This window comes from Anabrus simplex, chromosome 6 (genome assembly GCF_040414725.1).
Source record: "Anabrus simplex isolate iqAnaSimp1 chromosome 6, ASM4041472v1, whole genome shotgun sequence".
In the NCBI taxonomy this organism is placed as follows: Eukaryota; Metazoa; Arthropoda; class Insecta; order Orthoptera; family Tettigoniidae; genus Anabrus; species Anabrus simplex.
The window spans coordinates 12,275,237-12,295,078 of record NC_090270.1 but is presented as its reverse complement, the minus strand read 5'-3'; the positions used below and the strand labels follow the sequence as shown (position 1 = coordinate 12,295,078).

Here is a 19,842-nt window from a genome sequence, read left to right as displayed (position 1 = left end):
AACAAACTCAAAGAAAAATAAATTGAGGACCTAATGTCACTAAAAGAATTTTAAATAGAATTAAATGCAAAGCTGATATCTACATAGACTATTACAATAAAATTAAATATATATATATTTATTTATTTATTTATTTATTTATTTATTTATTTATTTATTTATTTGGAAGATTTAAAAAATGTACATCTTTAAATAAATTAAATATATAATGTTTAATTAAAATGTTGAAAAACTAAAATACTGAAAAGGTTGCAACCAACTTAATAAATGATAATTGCTTGGACCATAAATCAACACCACTAATTAGATGATCATCTTACTTAAAAATAATTCCCAGTTGATAAATGAAATATGGGCCCGCAAATACCGTAAACTGTTTAAAATTGCTATACATCCCTACATTAATACACAGGGACACACTCACCAAAAACAAAATGTGGTGCCAGCAGCACATAAAAATTACCTAAATAAATAAATGAAGTTTAAATAACAATAAATAAATGACAGAAAATTTTCCCCACTAAGTTAAATATCACAAGGGAAAAATAATATAAACATTCCACAGTTAATAACAGAACACGGACTCGCACAACTGGAACTAGTCGTTACTGAAGCCAAACTATCATTCATTGAAAGTAGCCAAAGCCACCAAAAATTAATGCGTACCCACAAGATAATTTATGACGTAACAAATGACAAAGGATAAGACCACAAACAATGCGGAGAATGGAACAACCGAACGATGACTGAATGGCATTTATAAAATTAAAAGGCGACAAGCAAATTTAAGTTCCTCGCAGGCTCAACGTTATAAAAAAAAATCCCAAACTATGAATTGAAAATTCAGCACAAACAATAAGTATAAACAAACGGAACACTACACAACCTCATAAGCGCATAACTAGCGATTCCAAATTCCCTCACAATAATTACAATTAGATCTTGAAATGTTGCGCCATAAAACATTTAAAAGTAATTACATGTTTAAAAATTTCATCTTGATGATGAAGTGGTCCCTTTTAATAAAATTTCACCTCCAGACATGAATACGGTTAAATTACGTAAGCAAACATTAATATGTAGGTGAGATTCACAATAAAGTCTTTTACTTCAAATAATCCACGGCCTTAGAACAGCTCCCAAAAATATTATGATTTTCCAGTACTTACATATTTGAGTAGAATATCCAATTTCACGAGTTACACCACATTCATAATCTAGCCATGCTGGTAATGGTCAACATTCACATGACATTTTTCTGCTATAATAATTTAAATACAAGTTACATAAGAAATGGAATTAGTTTTCCCACACGTTATCCAGGAGTGTCAACTCCATTTTCAATACGTTCCAGCTACACCAAAATGTCTTCCCTACACGCCTTGACACAACCATCTGGCACTACTATCGCCAGAGAAGTCCTTCTGTCTACTCCCAGCGAACCATGTACACAGAGTAGAAGTCTGTGATGCGCATGCGTGCACTTATTGATCTGCATATTGAGCGTATAAGGAAGGATCCGGCAATGACGTAATAATCGCAGATAACAGTTTTAAAATCAATTTGCATTGTAGACTGCACAAATAGATTAATGTTGCAACAATGTATGATAATGGGAGATAATATTCCAATACACAAGCAGGCATGACCAAATAAATACTTGTTGCCGTTTTCATGTTATAATAAGGTCGGTATGTGAACATAACATTTACTATAAGGTTGCTATGTGAACATAATATTTACTATGAGGTTGGTATGTGAACATAATATTTACTATAAGGTTGGTATGTGGACATAACATTTACTATAAGGTTGGTATGTGAACATAATATTTACTATAAAGTTGGTATGTGGACATAACATGTACAATACAGATTCTATGTGAACATAATATTTACTATAAGGTTGGTATGTGGACATAACATGTACTATACAGATTCTATGTGAGCATAATATTTACTATAAGGTTGGTATGTGGACATAACATGTACTATACAGATTCTATGTGAGCATAATATTTACTATAAGGTTGGTATGTGAACATAATATTTACTATAAGGTTGGTATGTGGACATAACATGTACTATACAGATTCTATGTGAGCATAATATTTACTATAAGGTTGGTATGTGAACATAATATTTACTTCAAGGTTGGTATGTGGACATAACATGTACTATAAGGTTTCTATGTGAACATAATATTTACTATAAGGTTGGTATGTGAACATAACATTTATTTCAAGGTTGGTATGTGAACATACAAAGGGCACTAGAAAAGTTTTACAATACACAAAAACGGTTGGCTGGACACCCCTGTTATGAAGGGGGATAAAAAGAGGGGTGAAAACCGGTCTAGACGACAGCAAGGAGCAACCTTCACACCAGTTTGTACCAAGCAGTGGGATTGAAACCAAGTTAAGATGTCAGTGTTGCCTAAAGGTGAATATTGCACAATTATCCGCTACAATATTTCTCGTGGCTAGTGCCTGGAGGAAATGACTCCTGTGCTGGGGAAAGACTCTCCACATCGGACAACAATTCTCCACTGGTACAAAGAGTTCCAGAGGGGTTGCAGATGATCCTTGTTCTGGGCCACCGTCTGATTCAGTGATTGAGAAAAACATTGAAGCTGTGAGGAATATGTAGCAGCAAGAGAGGCGGTTGACATATCGGCAGGTAGAAGAACCCTCCACATCCCTGCACCAGCTATTCATTCAATTCTACACCGCCATCTCCATGTTACATGTGATAAATCTCATAATTAGACCGTATTGAAGATAATGTATTAAAGTTAAAAACTTTTTATTTTATAACCACCTATTCAATACAAAGATAATGCACTCAATTATTTATAAAATATTCATGAGGTACATTGGTTAATAGGACATGTTTCGTTCGTCTTTGCGAACATCATCAGCTATAAATAACAAAGCCTAAGGTCAGGGCCGTGAGTTTATTTAAATGATTAAAAATGTCGTCATATTAAAAGAATGGTAAAATTGTGATAAAAGTAGTTGTATAGTATTAAAATTAGGCTGTAACATAGTATAATGATTAGCATCAAGAATTTTTCATAAAGTACAATGAATATTGATAATCTGAAAAGTAAAAACAATCATAAGGGTTATTAAATTAGAAAAGATGTAATAGTAGACATTAAAAAGACTTCGATGTTTGAAGCGTGGATTAATTGTAGAGTTGTTGGGTATAAACTTGAAGTTTGAAATCTGAAAAGAAAGAAAAATGGAAGAGTGAAGTAATGTTTAAAACGAGAATAAAAAGGGGATGGAAATAGTAAAAGGGGAAAGCTTACCCATTAGACCGGTGAAAATATTTGCTAGCGGTAACAGCGTGAATAGGACAAGGCAGGCCACTTGTTATTGCCTCTAGTGAATTGTGTTGGGTTGAGACAGATAATATTGTAGGCACTAAAATATGTCCGTATGTGACGCGTGGATAATGTTGAAAGCATGAACTTTAAATTTTTTTTTTTAATCTGAAAAGAAGAAAAAAGGAGGAATTGAGGCCATGTTAAGACAAAAATTAAAAGGGGGGAGAAAGAGAAAATTGAAAAAGGAAGCTTACCTGCTGTGATAGAAAGGGAGTGTCCGCTGACGTTAGCTGCGAGAGGCAAACTGGCAAGCGGCTTTGTTATTGCTTCTCGTGTTATGTGTGTGTATACGTAGAGGTGGGGAGTGAGTCATGTGAGGAGGGGAAGTAGCTGATTCTTTAGACGCGCTAGATATTCGTGGAGGGGGTGTCAGGTGGGGGGGAGGGGTGATGGAGTAGTAACTGTTGTTACTAAGGAAATGCTCTTAGCGGTTGGATAATTAAAAATGTTCATAAAGTTGTTGTTATTTATATATAAAAAAAAGAGTAATTCTGGGATTTTCTCAATTAATGGGCTTTTGATTTCTGAAATTTCGTTTAAGTTTTGATTTTCATTGAAATGTTGGTCCAAGGATATGTAAATGTTCTCGAACTCTGTTATTAGTTTGCTTTTACTGACGTATTTTAGGATTTGAAGATCTTTTTCAATCGTCTTAAAACTGTGACCGGTTTCTCCATGTGAATACTCATGGCGGAATATTTTTTAGTGTTTTGAAGCGTTGTAATGTTCAAGATACCTAGTCAAAAAACTGCGTCCGGTTTGTCCGATGTATGAAAAATCACAATGAGTACAATTAAGTCTATAGACACCAGAGTTCGAGAATTTAGTGTGATTACTGTTAACTATGTTTGAATTGAGAAAAATATTACGGTTCGTGTATCGTGTTTTATGGGCGATGTTGATGTCGTATTTCTTTAGGGGGTTGGTGATTTGAAATAGGCTTGGGTTTGTGTAGGTGAAAGCGGCATATTTCAATTTTTTAGGTTTGTCCGGAATTAACTTAGTCGCAGTTTTTAATTTTACCTTATTGATGATTTTGTTAATCATCAAGGGGTTATAGCCGTTAATTCTGGCCAAATCTTTGATGTAATTTAATTCTCTTTTACGATTTACGGTTGTGAGCGGGATTTTTAATGCTCTATAAACGAGACTGAAAAATGCAGCCTGTTTATGAGATTGCGGGTGTAAAGAATCGTTTCTTATAGTGACGGGGGCGCAGGAAGGCTTTCTATATATTTGGAAATTAAACTTGCTATTCTCTCTTGAGATGTTTAAGTCCAAGAAGTTTAAGGAACCGTTAATTTCATCCTCCTTAGTGAATTTGACATCGTTGTCAAGTTCATTAAGGGAAGTTAAAATACTATGACTATCATTTTTTTGAGTATCAATAATAGCAAAAGTGTCATCAACATATCTTAGCCATAATTGGAGGCCGTTGATGTTATTAATTATTTTGTTGTTTTCCAAATCATCCATGAAAATATTGGCTAGAATGCCCGAGATCGGATCTCCCATTGCTAAACCCTTTTGGTGATATATTTTATTATTAAAAGTGAAATAATTGTTATTAAGGACAAATTTTAATAGACTAATGACATTTTCTATTTCGCATTTGCTCAAGTTGCTGTGTTTTAAAACGTTTGTTTCAATAATTTTAACTGTTTTATTTACAGGAATGTTTGAGTACATGTTAGTAATGTCATAGGAAACCATTATGTGGTTGTTCTCAAGGTTGAATTTCAACAATTTATCACAGAACTCAACGGAATTTTTTATACAAGCCATGTTGTTGAACTTAAAATGTTTATTAAGGAAATTATGCAAAAATTTTGAGACATAAGAGGGGCTATTCATACAGTTAATAATAGGGCGTATAGGTACATCTTTTTTATGGATTCACTAGAGGCAATAACAAGTGGCCTGCCTTGTCCTATTCACGCTGTTACCGCTAGCAAATATTTTCACCGGTCTAATGGGTAAGCTTTCCCCTTTTTATTCTCGTTTTAAACACTACTTCACTCTTCCATTTTTCTTTCTTTTCAGATTTCAAACTTCAAGTTTATACCCAACAAGTCTGCAATTAATCCACGCTTCAAACATCGAAGTCTTTTTAATGTCTACTATTACATCTTTTCTAATTTAATAACCCTTAAGATTGTTTTTACTTTTCAGATTATCAATATTCATTGTACTTTATGAAAAATTCTTGATGCTAATCGTTATACTGTGTTACAGTCTAATTTTAATACTATACAACTACTTTTATCACAATTTTACCATTCTTTTAATATAACAACATTTTTAACCATTTAAATAAACTCAGGGCCCTGACCTGAGGCTTTGTTATTTATAGCTGATGATGTTCGCAAAGACGAACGAAACATGTCCTATTAACCAATGTACCTCATGAATATTTTATAAATGATTGAGTGCATTATCTTTGTATTGAATAGGTGGTTATAAAATAAAAAGTTTTTAACTTTAATACATTATCTTCAATACGGTCTAATTATGAGATTTATCACATGTAATTTAGCAGCCTACCAGGCTAATAAAGGTAATAGATAACTTAATCTCAAAGTCAAGGTCAGGAAAATATCTAGGGATATTCATTTCTTAAAAGAATGTATGAAGCATGGACTAATTCCTAAATTTCTTAAACATCTCCAAAGGAAAAACTTTTTGAACCTTAATTCTTCGAGAACTCAGAAAAAAGTCAATGAATTTTGGTTAAAAAATGAAATCAAGGAGCATTATAAAAAGAAATCTTTCCTAAACTTACAGCTTTACAAGACACATCTTGAAGTATCCTCTAGCATGTCCCCATTAGAATGGAATTCATACTCTAACTTTGTCAACGAAAAAGTACATGACATCGTGAATAGGAAACAGACAACTTTAAACAATAAACTGATTCAACTGCAAAATACAAAAAATTAAGCGAATAATGTCAACAGTAAAACTAACCCCCCCTCCACTAATTCAAATCATTTTCCTACAACTGTAAATTTTACTAACACTAACTTTTCAGACAACGAACTATCTCTTCTTAATAAAGGACTGAAATTTAATTGGCCTAACCCAGAAAAAACAGACGATTTGATTACTACAGTTGCGAAAATTGAATCCAACATCAAAAAACTCCCAGTAGAATCACACAATGACATCAGATACGAGATTAAGAAGAAACTACCTTATCTGGCAAAGGAATTGAAAACCACCTCAAATCCAACCCTTAGCAAGCAAATATATGACGTAAGAAATAAAGTTAGTAATAACAATATCATCGTCACTAAAGCCGATAAAGGTTCCACAATAGTTTTATTACCTAAAGACGACTATATTAATAAAACCGAAAATTTCTTTGCTAATAGCAGTTACACTATTATCAATAAAGATCCTACCCCCAAAATCCAACGAAGATTGAAGAACCTATTGAAAAACCTACCTTTCTTATTACAAGAACACGAGTATCAAAAACTTATAACAATGAACCCAAAACTCCCAACTGTAAAAGCCTTACCAAAAATCCATAAAAAAGATGTACCTATACGCCCTATTATTAACTGTATGAATAGCCCGTCTTATAAGGTCTCAAAATTTTTGCATAATTTCCTTAATAAACATTTTAAGTTCAACAACACGGCTTGTATAAAAAATTCCGTTGAGTTCTGTGATAAATTGTTGAAATTCAACCTTGAGAACAACCACATAATGGTTTCCTATGACATTACCAACATGTACTCAAACATTCCTGTAAATAAAACAGTTAAAATTATTGAAACAAACGTTTTAAAACACAGCAACTTGAGCAAATGCGAAATAGAAAATGTCATTAGTCTATTAAAATTTGTCCTTAATAACAATTATTTCACTTTTAATATCACCAAAAGGGTTTAGCAATGGGAGATCCGATCTCGGGCATTCTAGCCAATATTTTCATGGATGATTTGGAAAACAACAAAATAATTAATAACATCAACGGCCTCCAATTATGGCTAAGATATGTTGATGACACTTTTGCTATTATTGATACTCAAAAAAATGATAGTCATAGTATTTTAACTTCCCTTAATGAACTTGACAACGATGTCAAATTCACTAAGGAGGATGAAATTAACGGTTCCTTAAACTTCTTGGACTTAAACATCTCAAGAGAGAATAGCAAGTTTAATTTCCAAATATATAGAAAGCCTTCCTGCGCCCCCGTCACTATAAGAAACGATTCTTTACACCCGCAATCTCATAAACAGGCTGCATTTTTCAGTCTCGTTTATAGAGCATTAAAAATCCCGCTCACAACCGTAAATCGTAAAAGAGAATTAAATTACATCAAAGATTTGGCCAGAATTAACGGCTATAACCCCTTGATGATTAACAAAATCATCAATAAGGTAAAATTAAAAACTGCGACTAAGTTAATTCCGGACAAACCTAAAAAATTGAAATATGCCGCTTTCACCTACACAAACCCAAGCCTATTTCAAATCACCAACCCCCTAAAGAAATACGACATCAACATCGCCCATAAAACACGATACACAAACCGTAATATTTTTCTCAATTCAAACATAGTTAACAGTAATCACACTAAATTCTCGAACTCTGGTGTCTATAGACTTAAATATACTCATTGTGATCTTTCATACATCGGACAAACCGATCGCAGTTTTTTGACTAGGTATCATGAACATTACAATGCCTCAAAACACAAAAAATATTCTGCCATGAGTATTCACATGGATGAAACCGGCCACAGTTTTAAGACGATTGAAAAAGATCTTCAAATCCTAAAATACGTCAGTAAAAGCAAACTAATGACAGAGTTCGAGAACATTTACATATCCTTGGACCAACATTTCAATGGAAATGAAAACTGAAACAAAATTTCAGAAATCAAAAGCCCATTAATTGAGAAAATCCCAGAATTACTCTTTTTTAAAAAATAAATAACAACAACTTTGTGAACATTTTTAATTATCCAACCGCTAAGAGCATTTCCTCAGTAACAATAGTTACTACTCCATCACCCCCCATCTGACACCCCCTCCACGAACATCTAGCGCGTCTAAAGAATCAGCTACTTCCTCTCCTCACATGACTCACTCCCCACCTCTACGTATACACACATATAACACGAGAAGCAATAACAAAGCCGCTTGCCAGTTTGCCTCTCGCAGCTAACGTCAGCGGACACTCCCTTTCTATCACAGCAGGTAAGCTTCCTTTTTCAATTTTTTCTTTCTCCCCCTTTTTAATTTTTGTCTTAACATGGCCTCAATTCCTCCTTTTTTCTTCTTCTTTTCAGATTAAAAAAAAAAATTTAAAGTTCATGCTTTCAACATTATCCACGCGTCACATACGGACATATTTTAGTGCCTACAATATTATCTGTCTCAACCCAACACAATTCACTAGAGGCAATAACAAGTGGCCTGCCTTGTCCTATTCACGCTGTTACTGCTAGCAAATATTTTCACCGGTCTAATGGGTAAGCTTTCCCCTTTTACTATTTCCATCCCCTTTTTATTCTCGTTTTAAACACTACTTCACTCTTCCATTTTTCTTTCTTTTCAGATTTCAAACTTCAAGTTTATACCCAACAAGTCTACAATTAATCCACGCTTCAAACATCGAAGTCTTTTTAATGTCTATTATTACATCTTTTCTAATTTAATAACCCTTATGATTGTTTTTACTTTTCAGATTATCAATATTCATTGTACATTATGAAAAATTCTTGATGCTAATCGTTATACTATGTTACAGTCTAATTTTAATACTATACAACTACTTTTATCACAATTTTACCATTCTTTTAATATGACAACATTTTTAACCAATTAAATAAACTCAGGGCCCTGACCTTAGGCTTTGTTATTTATAGCTGATGATGTTCGCAAAGACGAACGAAACATGTCCTATTAACCAATGTACCTCATGAATATTTTATAAATAATTGAGTGCATTATCTTTGTATTGAATAGGTGGTTATAAAATAAAAAGTTTTTAACTTTAATACATCTCCATGTTAGAAAGGTTTGTTCCCTTTGGGTGCCCCATTCACTTTCAAAGGAACAAAGGGCACACCGAGTGATATGGTGCCGAAATATGCTAAAACAGTTTGAAAATGGGACTTTGCGTAATGTGAATAGCATTGTTACAGGTGACAAAACTTGGCTTTATTATTACGATGTCCCACTAAAATTCCAGAACAAGGTGTGGCTGTTTGAAGATGAGGGTACTCCTGTAACTGTGCGAAAGTCGAGGTCAGTGAAGAAAAGGATGATTGCAGTATTCTTCACTAAACAGGGCATCCTGACTCGGGTTGTGCTAGAAACACAAAGGACAGTTACTGCGAAGTGGTACAGTGAGACTTGTCTGCCTCAGGTCATCCAGGCTCTCATGCAGCTCCGTCCAAAGTCACGGCTCAACACTTGGCTCTTGCATCACGACAATGCTCCAGCACATCGTGCTAATGTAACAATGGATTTTCTTGCCAGATCAGGGTTGACTGTGCTCCATACAGTTCTGATCTTGCCCCATGTGACTTTGCACTCTTCCCAGAAGTGAAGATGAAGGTGAGAGGGCGGCATTTTGCATCTGGCGAGGAGCTTCTGGCAGCACGGGATCTAGACTGTGAAAGTGTAAGCGAAGAAAAGTGGCAGAGTTGGTTCAGTGACTGGTTTTGACGTATAGAGAAGTGTATTGAGTGTGGTGGAAATTATTTTGAAAAAGTCTCTAGCGTTCATTTAACATTGAAAAACTTTTGTAGTGCCCTTTGTAATATTTACTATAAGGCTGGTATGTGGACATAACATTTACTGTAAGGTTTGTTTGACGTGAGTTATTGAGGAGCTGAAGTGTAGTTATTGTTTGCAGGTGAAGAAGGGTGGTGGCTTGTCATTCAACTCAACGTGTCCTCTTTCCAGGGTTGATGAGAAACTGGTGCAGATGATCCTGCACGAGTACAAAATATTCAATGCCGAAGTAAGTGATCACATTGAACAGCAGGTCTTTGAATAATTGTAAATGTGTGGTTATTATAAGTGATGGGATAAAATAAGGACAAACACTGGTTCTCTTCTCAGCAATGACGTAAATCCTCACGCAGCGAAAAAGAAAAGTGATAATTGCGTACTGTTGCTGTGCAGGTAGGATGACCACAGCTCAGCGGAACTACTGCGCTGGCGTAACCGGCGAAACACACATTAGAGCCATGAGACTACTAGTAATTAGTACCACTATCTTATGAACACAATAGGTTTGTGATTAGTGGGTTTTACAGTAGTGTTGGCTAGTGTATCGATACATTCAAGCGTCCGAGTGAACGGCACACGATTCAGCTTACTCCCAGTGGACAGTGCTGAGTGGCGCACTCACTCGACACTGACGGAGAGCCGAGACGTACAGTGAGCCAGGGCACACCGAAAGAATCGTATGCAGTCACGGATCATTGAGACACAACACACACACAGTTCATTGCATTCACTTCCTCTTCTCACAGGGAGGTTTAAATAATAGATGGATTTATTTACAGTGTTAAAAAGGTAGTCAAAACATAATTTTAAAGTAGCTAGAAAGTAGGTAGGCTATTTCTTAGTTTAATGAATCTTAGTATTATAACTTAGTTGACATTTCACAATTAATTTAACTTGACTCTAGCCTGCCCTATGACTATGAGTCATGCTCATGACCACTCAGAAGTACCTGGTTTATATTGGGAAGAACGACTCAGTATTCTCTCACTTCATATGTCACATCGTTGCACAAGCCTTCAATCATATGTGGACAGACGCAATGACAGTATGTTGAATCAGAAAACCAGTGGGCTACTGTACATCTCGGGTAGCCTGTACAAAACATGACGATTTTAAAAAATTCTCTGCTGATAGAAAAATGCATATTTTAAAAAATGGCTGAGCGAGTTGGACGCGCGTTTAGTATTGCATCGCGTAGTTATGCACTTGCATTGAGGGGATGGTGGGTTTGAATCCCACTGTCGGCAGTCGTTAAGATGGTTTTCCGTAGTTTTCCCATCTTGACACCTTAATTAAGGCCGTGGCTGCTACCTTCCTAAACCTAGAGCTTTCCCATCCTGCATCGCCGGAAACTTCGATGTATTAGAGTGACTAGCATTTTTTTGTTAGAAAGGAGTTCATAGTATGAAGACCAGATGGCAGCACCGAGCACTGAATGCTGTTACTGCGGTCTTACCAGTACATACTACTGTACACAGATGTAGTAGGAGCGGTGACTCTAATGTGCTGTGAATCTGATTACTGTATCGATTCAGTAACATGAACGGAATCAAATGAATCGATTCAGTAAAATGAATCGAATGTCCCATCACTATTTTACAGTTCCTTTGATTAGTAGCACTATATGAGCGACACCATGGGTCTGCCTTGCCTATGATTAGTACCCGCTATATGAGGAACTCCATGGGATAGTATGAGTCTCTGTGATTACAACACCTAGGTTAGAGGCACACAGCTGTGAACTCTCTTCCAAGATATAGTTGATTCGAATCCCACCTTCAGCAGATGGTTTTCGGTGGTTTCCCCATTTTCATACCAGGCAAATGCTGGGACTGTATGTTAATTAAGGCTGCGGCCACTTTCTTCCCACTCATAGGCCTTTCCTGTCCCACCGTCGGCATAAGACCTATCTGTGTCAGTGTGGCGTAAAACAAATAGCAAAAAAAAATGGACACCTACGTGAGGAACACCATAGGTCTGTGTTACAGTACATTACCTGTGAGTAGTCCCATAATACCGCAAGTGTACGCTACTTTTGATTAGTACTGCCAAATTACAAATACCTTTCCTAGCGATAAGTACCATTATGAGGGGCCTACAAGACTACTTCATCATGTTTTGAATTCTGGTCAGTGGATTGTCATTACATTTCGTCTCATTTTATACAACAAGCATCATCATCGTGTATTGGCAGTTGAAAGACACCTCATTGTCTATGCGACGTCAGACTACATCAAGTTGTGAAAAACTCTCTGTGCGACGGTTAATAACGGAGGTATCTTCTAACAGTAAATGATACAAAAATCGTATTTTCAATTCATAGATGTGTTCAGGTTATTAAATACCAAACGCTGACTCGTCACAATTATCGCTATTTTTAGTAATATCGTATTGAGTGCGGTACCACATCATCTCTGTATACATGCAGCGTCTTTCTTTGAACAATCTTTGGCTTTGGTTGCTCCGTGAAAGTTGCTTTACATCTTCTTCTTTTCGATATGTTTCTACTCATCCAGGTCATTCATGCTTTATGTACTGCATAATATTAGCAACTCGCATAAATACTTGACATTTGTAACTTCAAAAGTACTTACGACCTAAGGGGATGGTCATCTGCTGACGAGGATCCAAATTTGCTTCCTTATCTTACCCGACACTCTTTCACCTGAAAATGAACCTCGGTAACATGCCAGGTTTTCACTCCACCAATAAAATTTTACTGTTAGATTAACTATATGAATTTACTGCCAAAAACAAAATAACAAGAACTATCGTCATCTGACGATGGTCCGACTCGTTGGCTGAATGGTCAGCGTACTGGCCTTCGGTTCAGAGGGTCCCGGGTTCGATTCCCGGCCGGGTCGGGGATTTTAATCGCTTCTGATTAATTCTTCTGGCTCGGGGACTGGGTGTATATGTCCGTCCCCACACTCTCCTCATCATATTCACACAACATACTACACTAACAACCACCACAGAAACACGCAATAGTGCTTACATCCCTCCATAGAGGGTTGGCGTCAGGAAGGGCATCCGGCCGTAAAAACAGGTCCAAATCCACATGTGCGACGCAGTTCGCACCCGCGACCCCACAGGTGTGGGAAAAGCGGCAGGAAAAGAAGAAAGAAGAAGAATCGTCATCTGACGATGCCTCACAACCTAACTCATATATCTCCAGAATCAGTTATTATATACACTTCAGTTACATACCTCAATGAGTAGGCACTGCATGATATCACTTCTATGTAGTATGAACAAGGTGCGACAGCGATCGTCCCTAACCCTAAACACACACATTCTTCCTCTTCACACTGATGCCCTCCCATCTTGCAATAACCATTTTAAAAGGTTGGTCTGTCATCCTCGCTTCGCTCCAAGACCATTATACGGGAATCCCCACCCAGTTTCACAGACGTACGTACACAGTTTCTGATGGTCAAGCCTCAGATTGATAATTTTGAATGTATAAGATTACTGTCCCATGCTTTAACGTGATTTGTAAATAAAAAAAAACACCATCACTGTAGAATATTTCCAGCCTATGAGGTAAAAAAAGTCACATCACCTAGATGAAAATATAAATACAACTTCACTATATTAGCATGTCAAGTGCTGTTATACAGCCGATGTCGGTTCTGAGAAAAATTTGCGTCGCGAGAGGTGTCAGCTGAAAGAAGTTTGTAAACAATAATGAAACATTTTAACGGCAAAGAATCTTCACATAAGCATATTGACTATTCTAAGTCATTTCTGTTTAAATATTTCCTTGGGAGTTATTACAAGTGATTTTACATCCTTTACGAACATTACAGCTTTGTGAAGTAAACATTAAGCTTTTTTTTTTGTGTCAATTTAGTACGTTTCCTTATCGCCGCATAGACAGTGCAGCGTGACATGCAAAGCTTCACTTTTTGTTCAAAATGCTCCTTTAGTATGACTAGTGAAGGCTGCTGGGGTTCCTAGAAATATTGACCAAGTGCATTGAATTAAATTAAAGCAGAAGATAATGAATGATAAGACGAGGTACAACACAGAATTACTGTCCGTCTCGTACGTCAGTCCAGCTGTCGTAGCTGCTGAAAGAGCGTAATGACATTAGCCCCGTATTGATAGTTCCAACAAGCACAATTATAAAGCTGGATTTCCCATCTAATCAGTACTTTTTAAAATGTATTTTGATGTATTTAATACATTTTTCAGGCTTGTCAGAAGGATAGTAAAGGCTCTATATACCATACTATGGGTGCTTGTTTTATTGTGTGGGTTTTCTGTATGGTCGTCATGTCTAGTGATGGATATCAAGAAGTAAGTCTAAATAACCACCTAATCGATACTTTATTAATGCCTCAAGCAAAATTGAATAAAATTAAAACTTACAGGACATGTTTCGACCACTTAGTGGTCCTCTTCAGCTGTATAAATAAAGAACTGAAAAGAAAAACATTGACAATAAGCACAAATAAAAGTTCTTTGGAGACTCCTTTGATAAAAATGTAGGTCATCAGAATAGGTCATCTTGCCTCTCGTTCTTGTTTGGAAAAGATGTTTATTCTGCACTGTCTAGGATGCACGTATGAGACCTATAATTAATTTTCGGAGAAGCCCCACATACAAAATATCCCAATTTATTCATAGGTTCTTAACTCATAACTACGTATTTTATACGAAATCTTCGATAAAAAACTCCAAAGAGTTCTGCATTGCTATTAAAGATTTCAAGTTAACTTCATCTCATGTAACAAGTTCCTTTGACATCAAGGACATGTACACGAACATTCCTATTAAGAACACCATTGAGATTATAAAGACGAATTTATTAATTCACAAACGTATCAGTATACCTGAAATAGAAAACTTCATTACTATCTTGGAATTCGTTTTGAACCACAATTCTTCTCTTTTAATAATAAAATATATCAGCAAGATGGACTTCCAATGGGAGCGCCGGCTTCTGGAATTTTAGCTAACATTTACCTCGACTTTTTGGAACACACTCAGATAGTAGGTCACATTAAAGGAATCGATCTCTGGCTTCGATATGTTGATGATACCTATGCCATAATTAACAAGGAAATAAATGATAGTCACAGTATCCTTAATACTTTGAAAAATTTAGACCCAAACATAAAATTTACAGCTGAAGAAGAAGAGAAAGGCATACTCAATTTTCTGGATATCCAAACAATTCGTAAAGACAACCATTTCCAATTTAAAATATACAGGAAACCCACTTTTACCCCAACTACAATCAAAAGTGATTCTTTACATCCCATCTCGCAAAAGAAATCAGCTTATTATAGTTTCGTCAACAGAGCCTTTGAAATTCTGCTAACAGAAACAGACAGAAAAAAGGAACTTTCTTTCATTCGTCAACAGGCTCTACATAATGGTTTCAGTTTGAAATTCATCAATAAAATCATCACTAAATGCAAATACCAACAACAAATTAAACTTAAACAGCATTCAGAAAAAGAAAAAGGATATGTAAAATTCACCTTTAATAACCCGAAGATTTACGAAATCACCAACTTATTCAAGAAACACAATACCAAGGTAGCCTTCTCTACAAACAACAACATGAAACATAGATTCTTTAGTCATAATAAAGCTAATAAACTTAAAGATGACGAATTCCAGGAATCGGGTATTTATAAGCTGACTTGTGCTCAATGTAAAAAAATTTACGTGGGACAATCTGGAAGGAACTTCTCAATTAGATATCAAGAACACGTCAATGCTGAAAGATACAAAAGATTCTCTGCCATGGGATCCCATATGAAAGAGTCCAACCACAAATTCACCAATATAAAACAGGACCTTCAAATTATCTGTATGATTAATAAAGGTAATCTTATGAACAGCCTGGAAAACATCCACATCGTTCTTGATAAATTGGAAAACGGTGAAGAGAATCTCAACGAAAACAACGAGCACAAAAACATCTTATATGAGAATATTAGCAAATACTTAGAATGGGTAGACATGAAACAGACTTGACGAACAAGAGATATAATCAAACATGACATCGCAGAAGCACAGCCCAATCTCCCTCCTCCCTCACATGTTATTTTAGATGACGATAAAACTCTACTTCCCTTCTCTCCAGAGCTTTCCATGAACTGTCAAACTGTTTCACATCATTACTTCACCAGGTCGCGCTCAAAGACAGACCCTCTAGACAGCGCAGAATAAACATCTTTTCCAAACAAGAACGAGAGGCAAGATGACCTATTCTGATGACCTCCATTTTTATCAAAGGAGTCTCCAAAGAACTTTTATTTGTGCTTATTGTCAATGTTTTTCTTTTCAGTTCTTTATTTATACAGCTGAAGAGGACCACTAAGTGGTCGAAACATGTCCTGTAAGTTTTAATTTTATTCAATTTTGCCTGAGGCATTAATAAAGTATCGATTAGGTGGTTATTTATACTTACTTCTTGATTAAACATCGATACGGTCATGAAATGGACAACTTGTAATAGTGATGGATATGTCTAGATAATTTTGTTACAGGTGAACTACGATATGATGTTTTATTTTTATTGACCTAACCTGTACTGTATAATGTTGTAACATAGGCATTTGTAAATAGTAGAATTCTGTCTATAGTTCCTGGAAAGATCCAGAAAGTTACATAACTTTTGTACAGGGTGTGTTACTTTGTTGGTATGTGTTCTAGAAAGTGTGTTCTGTCTATTCTGGAAAAATACGACTTTCGCGATCATGCGTATTCTAGAATGTTAGTCAAAGTTCGCGATCGAAAGTAAGGTTGTGATTGGTGAGTCTAGGTGGCGATAGGGAACACGTGCACGCTGATTGGTTGCCTCCAAGGCCAGTAATTCCTATATATAGTGAGCGAGGCAGTGTTCGAATTAATTATGTATGTATCCATGGTATGCACTAGCCTTGCGTCTTGGGTAGTGTGCTAAGTCCCAACTGACGAGCCTAACTTAGCACACGAGGGCGAAACGCAGGCAACCAAGAATGAGTTAGCTGGAAAATTTATAATGTCCAATAACGGACCATTTATATTGGTATCCTGAATTCTGTCGGTCTCGGTTTATCTGACTGTGAGCAGCCTATCTGGTTGACATCCCCCGGCTTCCAGGATGGCACACTCCTCGGGTAAGCACTCTTGAATTCCGTTCCTGCTAAAATTTCCGTAATGTTCCAATTTGCTTTTCATACAGGAGTCTGCCCTAACCTCGCCTAGATTCACCGAATTAGTTACTTATGACGCTTTAGTTTTTCAGCTAGACTTACCTGTTCGTTTCCGAGGCCTTCCCATTTCTTGTTTCACTAAAATATGTAGAATGTAGTTTAATATTATTTCCCTTGGGGTTTGCCTCTGATAGTTCTGTATCACTTTAGGTACGCTAAGTTTTGGATAACCTGTAAATTGCATTGTACTACTGCATTGGTAACTGGATGTACAGTTCATTTGTAATTTGAATTTACACTGCTACAAATAACCTATGTATATCACTGAACTTATAGCTCATAACTTGGAATGTATTTGTAAAATTATCCTGTAAATAATATTTTTAAAAAACTAAGGATCACGGTGGTTCATTTCGGAATCTGCTATCTAAGCCATGTCCATGCCTTTGGTAGGTTCCCAGCCTTTTCATCTTCCCGGTTTGTTGTTCACTAGTTGGCCCTACTGATATTTCGTACATGTTTTGTTGGAGATCCGAGTAATGCTAGGTACTGTTTTTCCGAGTGTGTAGTGTTTGCTTATATTCCCCTTCTGTGTTTGTGCCTTGTTTCGTGTTACCCCACTGTTGTAGAGGTAACAAATTTAATGTGCAATCTGTTTCAGTTTTATGTTAGGGTCAAGTTCTAAAATTCTGTTACCGTCTGTAAATGTATTAAATAAATCAAAATAAATAAAAAATATTGATTAGGTAGAAAATCTAGCTTTATAATTGTATTACTATCAGCAGGTAGAGAAAGGTCCTTTAATTCAACACCAATTAGTTCTACACCACTATCACCTGCCGCCTAACATTCTGATAGGACTCGAACCACACCTGAACGGTCTTGGCCACCGCGTGAGGTAAGGTGTCTTCATAGCCCAGAATGGAAAAAATGATTAAGATAGCATTGAATACTTCATTGCATTGTTCTTGTAACCCAAATCTCACACGTTCCCATTTTCTCATATCTGAGGAAGGCAACAGAAATCGAGATGTACGTAGTTTGACCTTATGACGACAGATATGTCTGTCACAGTGAAAAAATGAGACAGCTTCGCCGATAGAAACGTATTCTTCTTTAAAAAGTGCACAATACGTGCTCGTCAGAGGTTCATTATGTTACCTCTACTACAGTGGCAACACCAAACAAGGCACAAATACAGTTAAAAGGGGAAGGTAAGAGTACAATACACAATATAAGAAAACACTACACACTCGGAAAAACAGTAGCTAGCATTACGCGGATTTCCAACAAAACAAGTACGTAACTATCAGTAGAGCCAACTAGTGAACGACAAAACGGGAAGATGGAAGGGCTGGGAACCTACCAAAGGCATGGACATGGCTTAGATAGCGGATTCCGAAATGAATCACCGTGATCCTTAGTTTAAAAAAATATTATTTACAAGATAATTCTACAAATACATTCCAAGTTATGAGCTGTAAGTTCAGTGATATACATAGGTTATTCGTAGCAGTGTAAATTCAAATTACAAATCAACTGTACATCCAGTTACCAGTGCAGTAGTACAATGCAATTTACAGGTTATCCAAAATCTAGCGTACCTAAAGTGATACAGAACTATCAGAGGCAAACCCCAAGGGAAATACTATTAAACTACAATATACATATTTTAGTGAAACAAAACGGGAATGCCTCGGAAACGAACAGGTAAGTTTAGTTGAAAAACTAAGGCGTCATAAGTAACTAATTTGGTGAATGTAGGCGAGGTTAGGGCAGACTCCTGTATGAAAAGCAAATCGGAACATTACGGAATTTTTAGCAGGAACGGAATTCAAGAGTGCTTACCCGAGGAGAGTGCCATCCTGGAAGCCGGGGGACGTCAACCAGATAGGCTGCTCGCAGACAGATAAACCGAGATCGACAGAATTCAGGATACAGAATTCATTCGAACACTGCCTCACTCACTATATATAGGAATTACTGGCCTTGGAGGCAGCCAATCAGCGTGCACGTGTTCCCTATCGCCACATAGACTCAGCACATTACATTTTTCTTGTGAAGAAGGCAGCCAGCGACTTGGCCTGCGGTTAGGGAGCTTGGTTCAAACCCCAATGTCGGCAGCCCCCAAGATGGTTTTTTGTGGTTTCCTATTTTCACACAGGTACCTTAATTAAGGCCATGGTACCTTCCTTGCCACTCCTATCCCATCATTGCCATAAAAGCTATCTGTATACTTTTAGGTTAAGTCAATATTCCACGTTTACAGTACCATAAGTTTATTGTCTATTTATTTAAACAACATTATAACTATGACAGGACATGTTTCGTCTAACTTGTAGACATCATCAGCCGTAAGATATTTAAGAAAAAGCACAAAAATGACAAGGACAAAACAACACATTAAAATAAATCGGGTTGCCAAACACGTGAACCAAAATAGCCAGTATGTTCCAGATTGTTCCAAGTACAAACATGCAAAAGCTGTTGATGAACAAAATTAAAATCATACACATGAGACGATACAG

The 19,842-nt window shown here is 36.4% G+C and overlaps 1 protein-coding gene across 1 annotated transcript in view; it reads left to right on the top strand.

The window, feature by feature from the left end:
- LOC136876030 (developmentally-regulated GTP-binding protein 2) overlaps window positions 1–19,842 on the top strand; it is a 155,556-nt gene that overhangs the window by 42,452 nt on the left and 93,262 nt on the right. Inside the window, exon 5 of the mRNA XM_067149641.2 lies at window positions 10,276–10,383. Within this exon, the coding sequence (XP_067005742.1) occupies window positions 10,276–10,383 (108 nt within the window). The remainder of the gene's footprint in view (window positions 1–10,275; window positions 10,384–19,842) is intronic.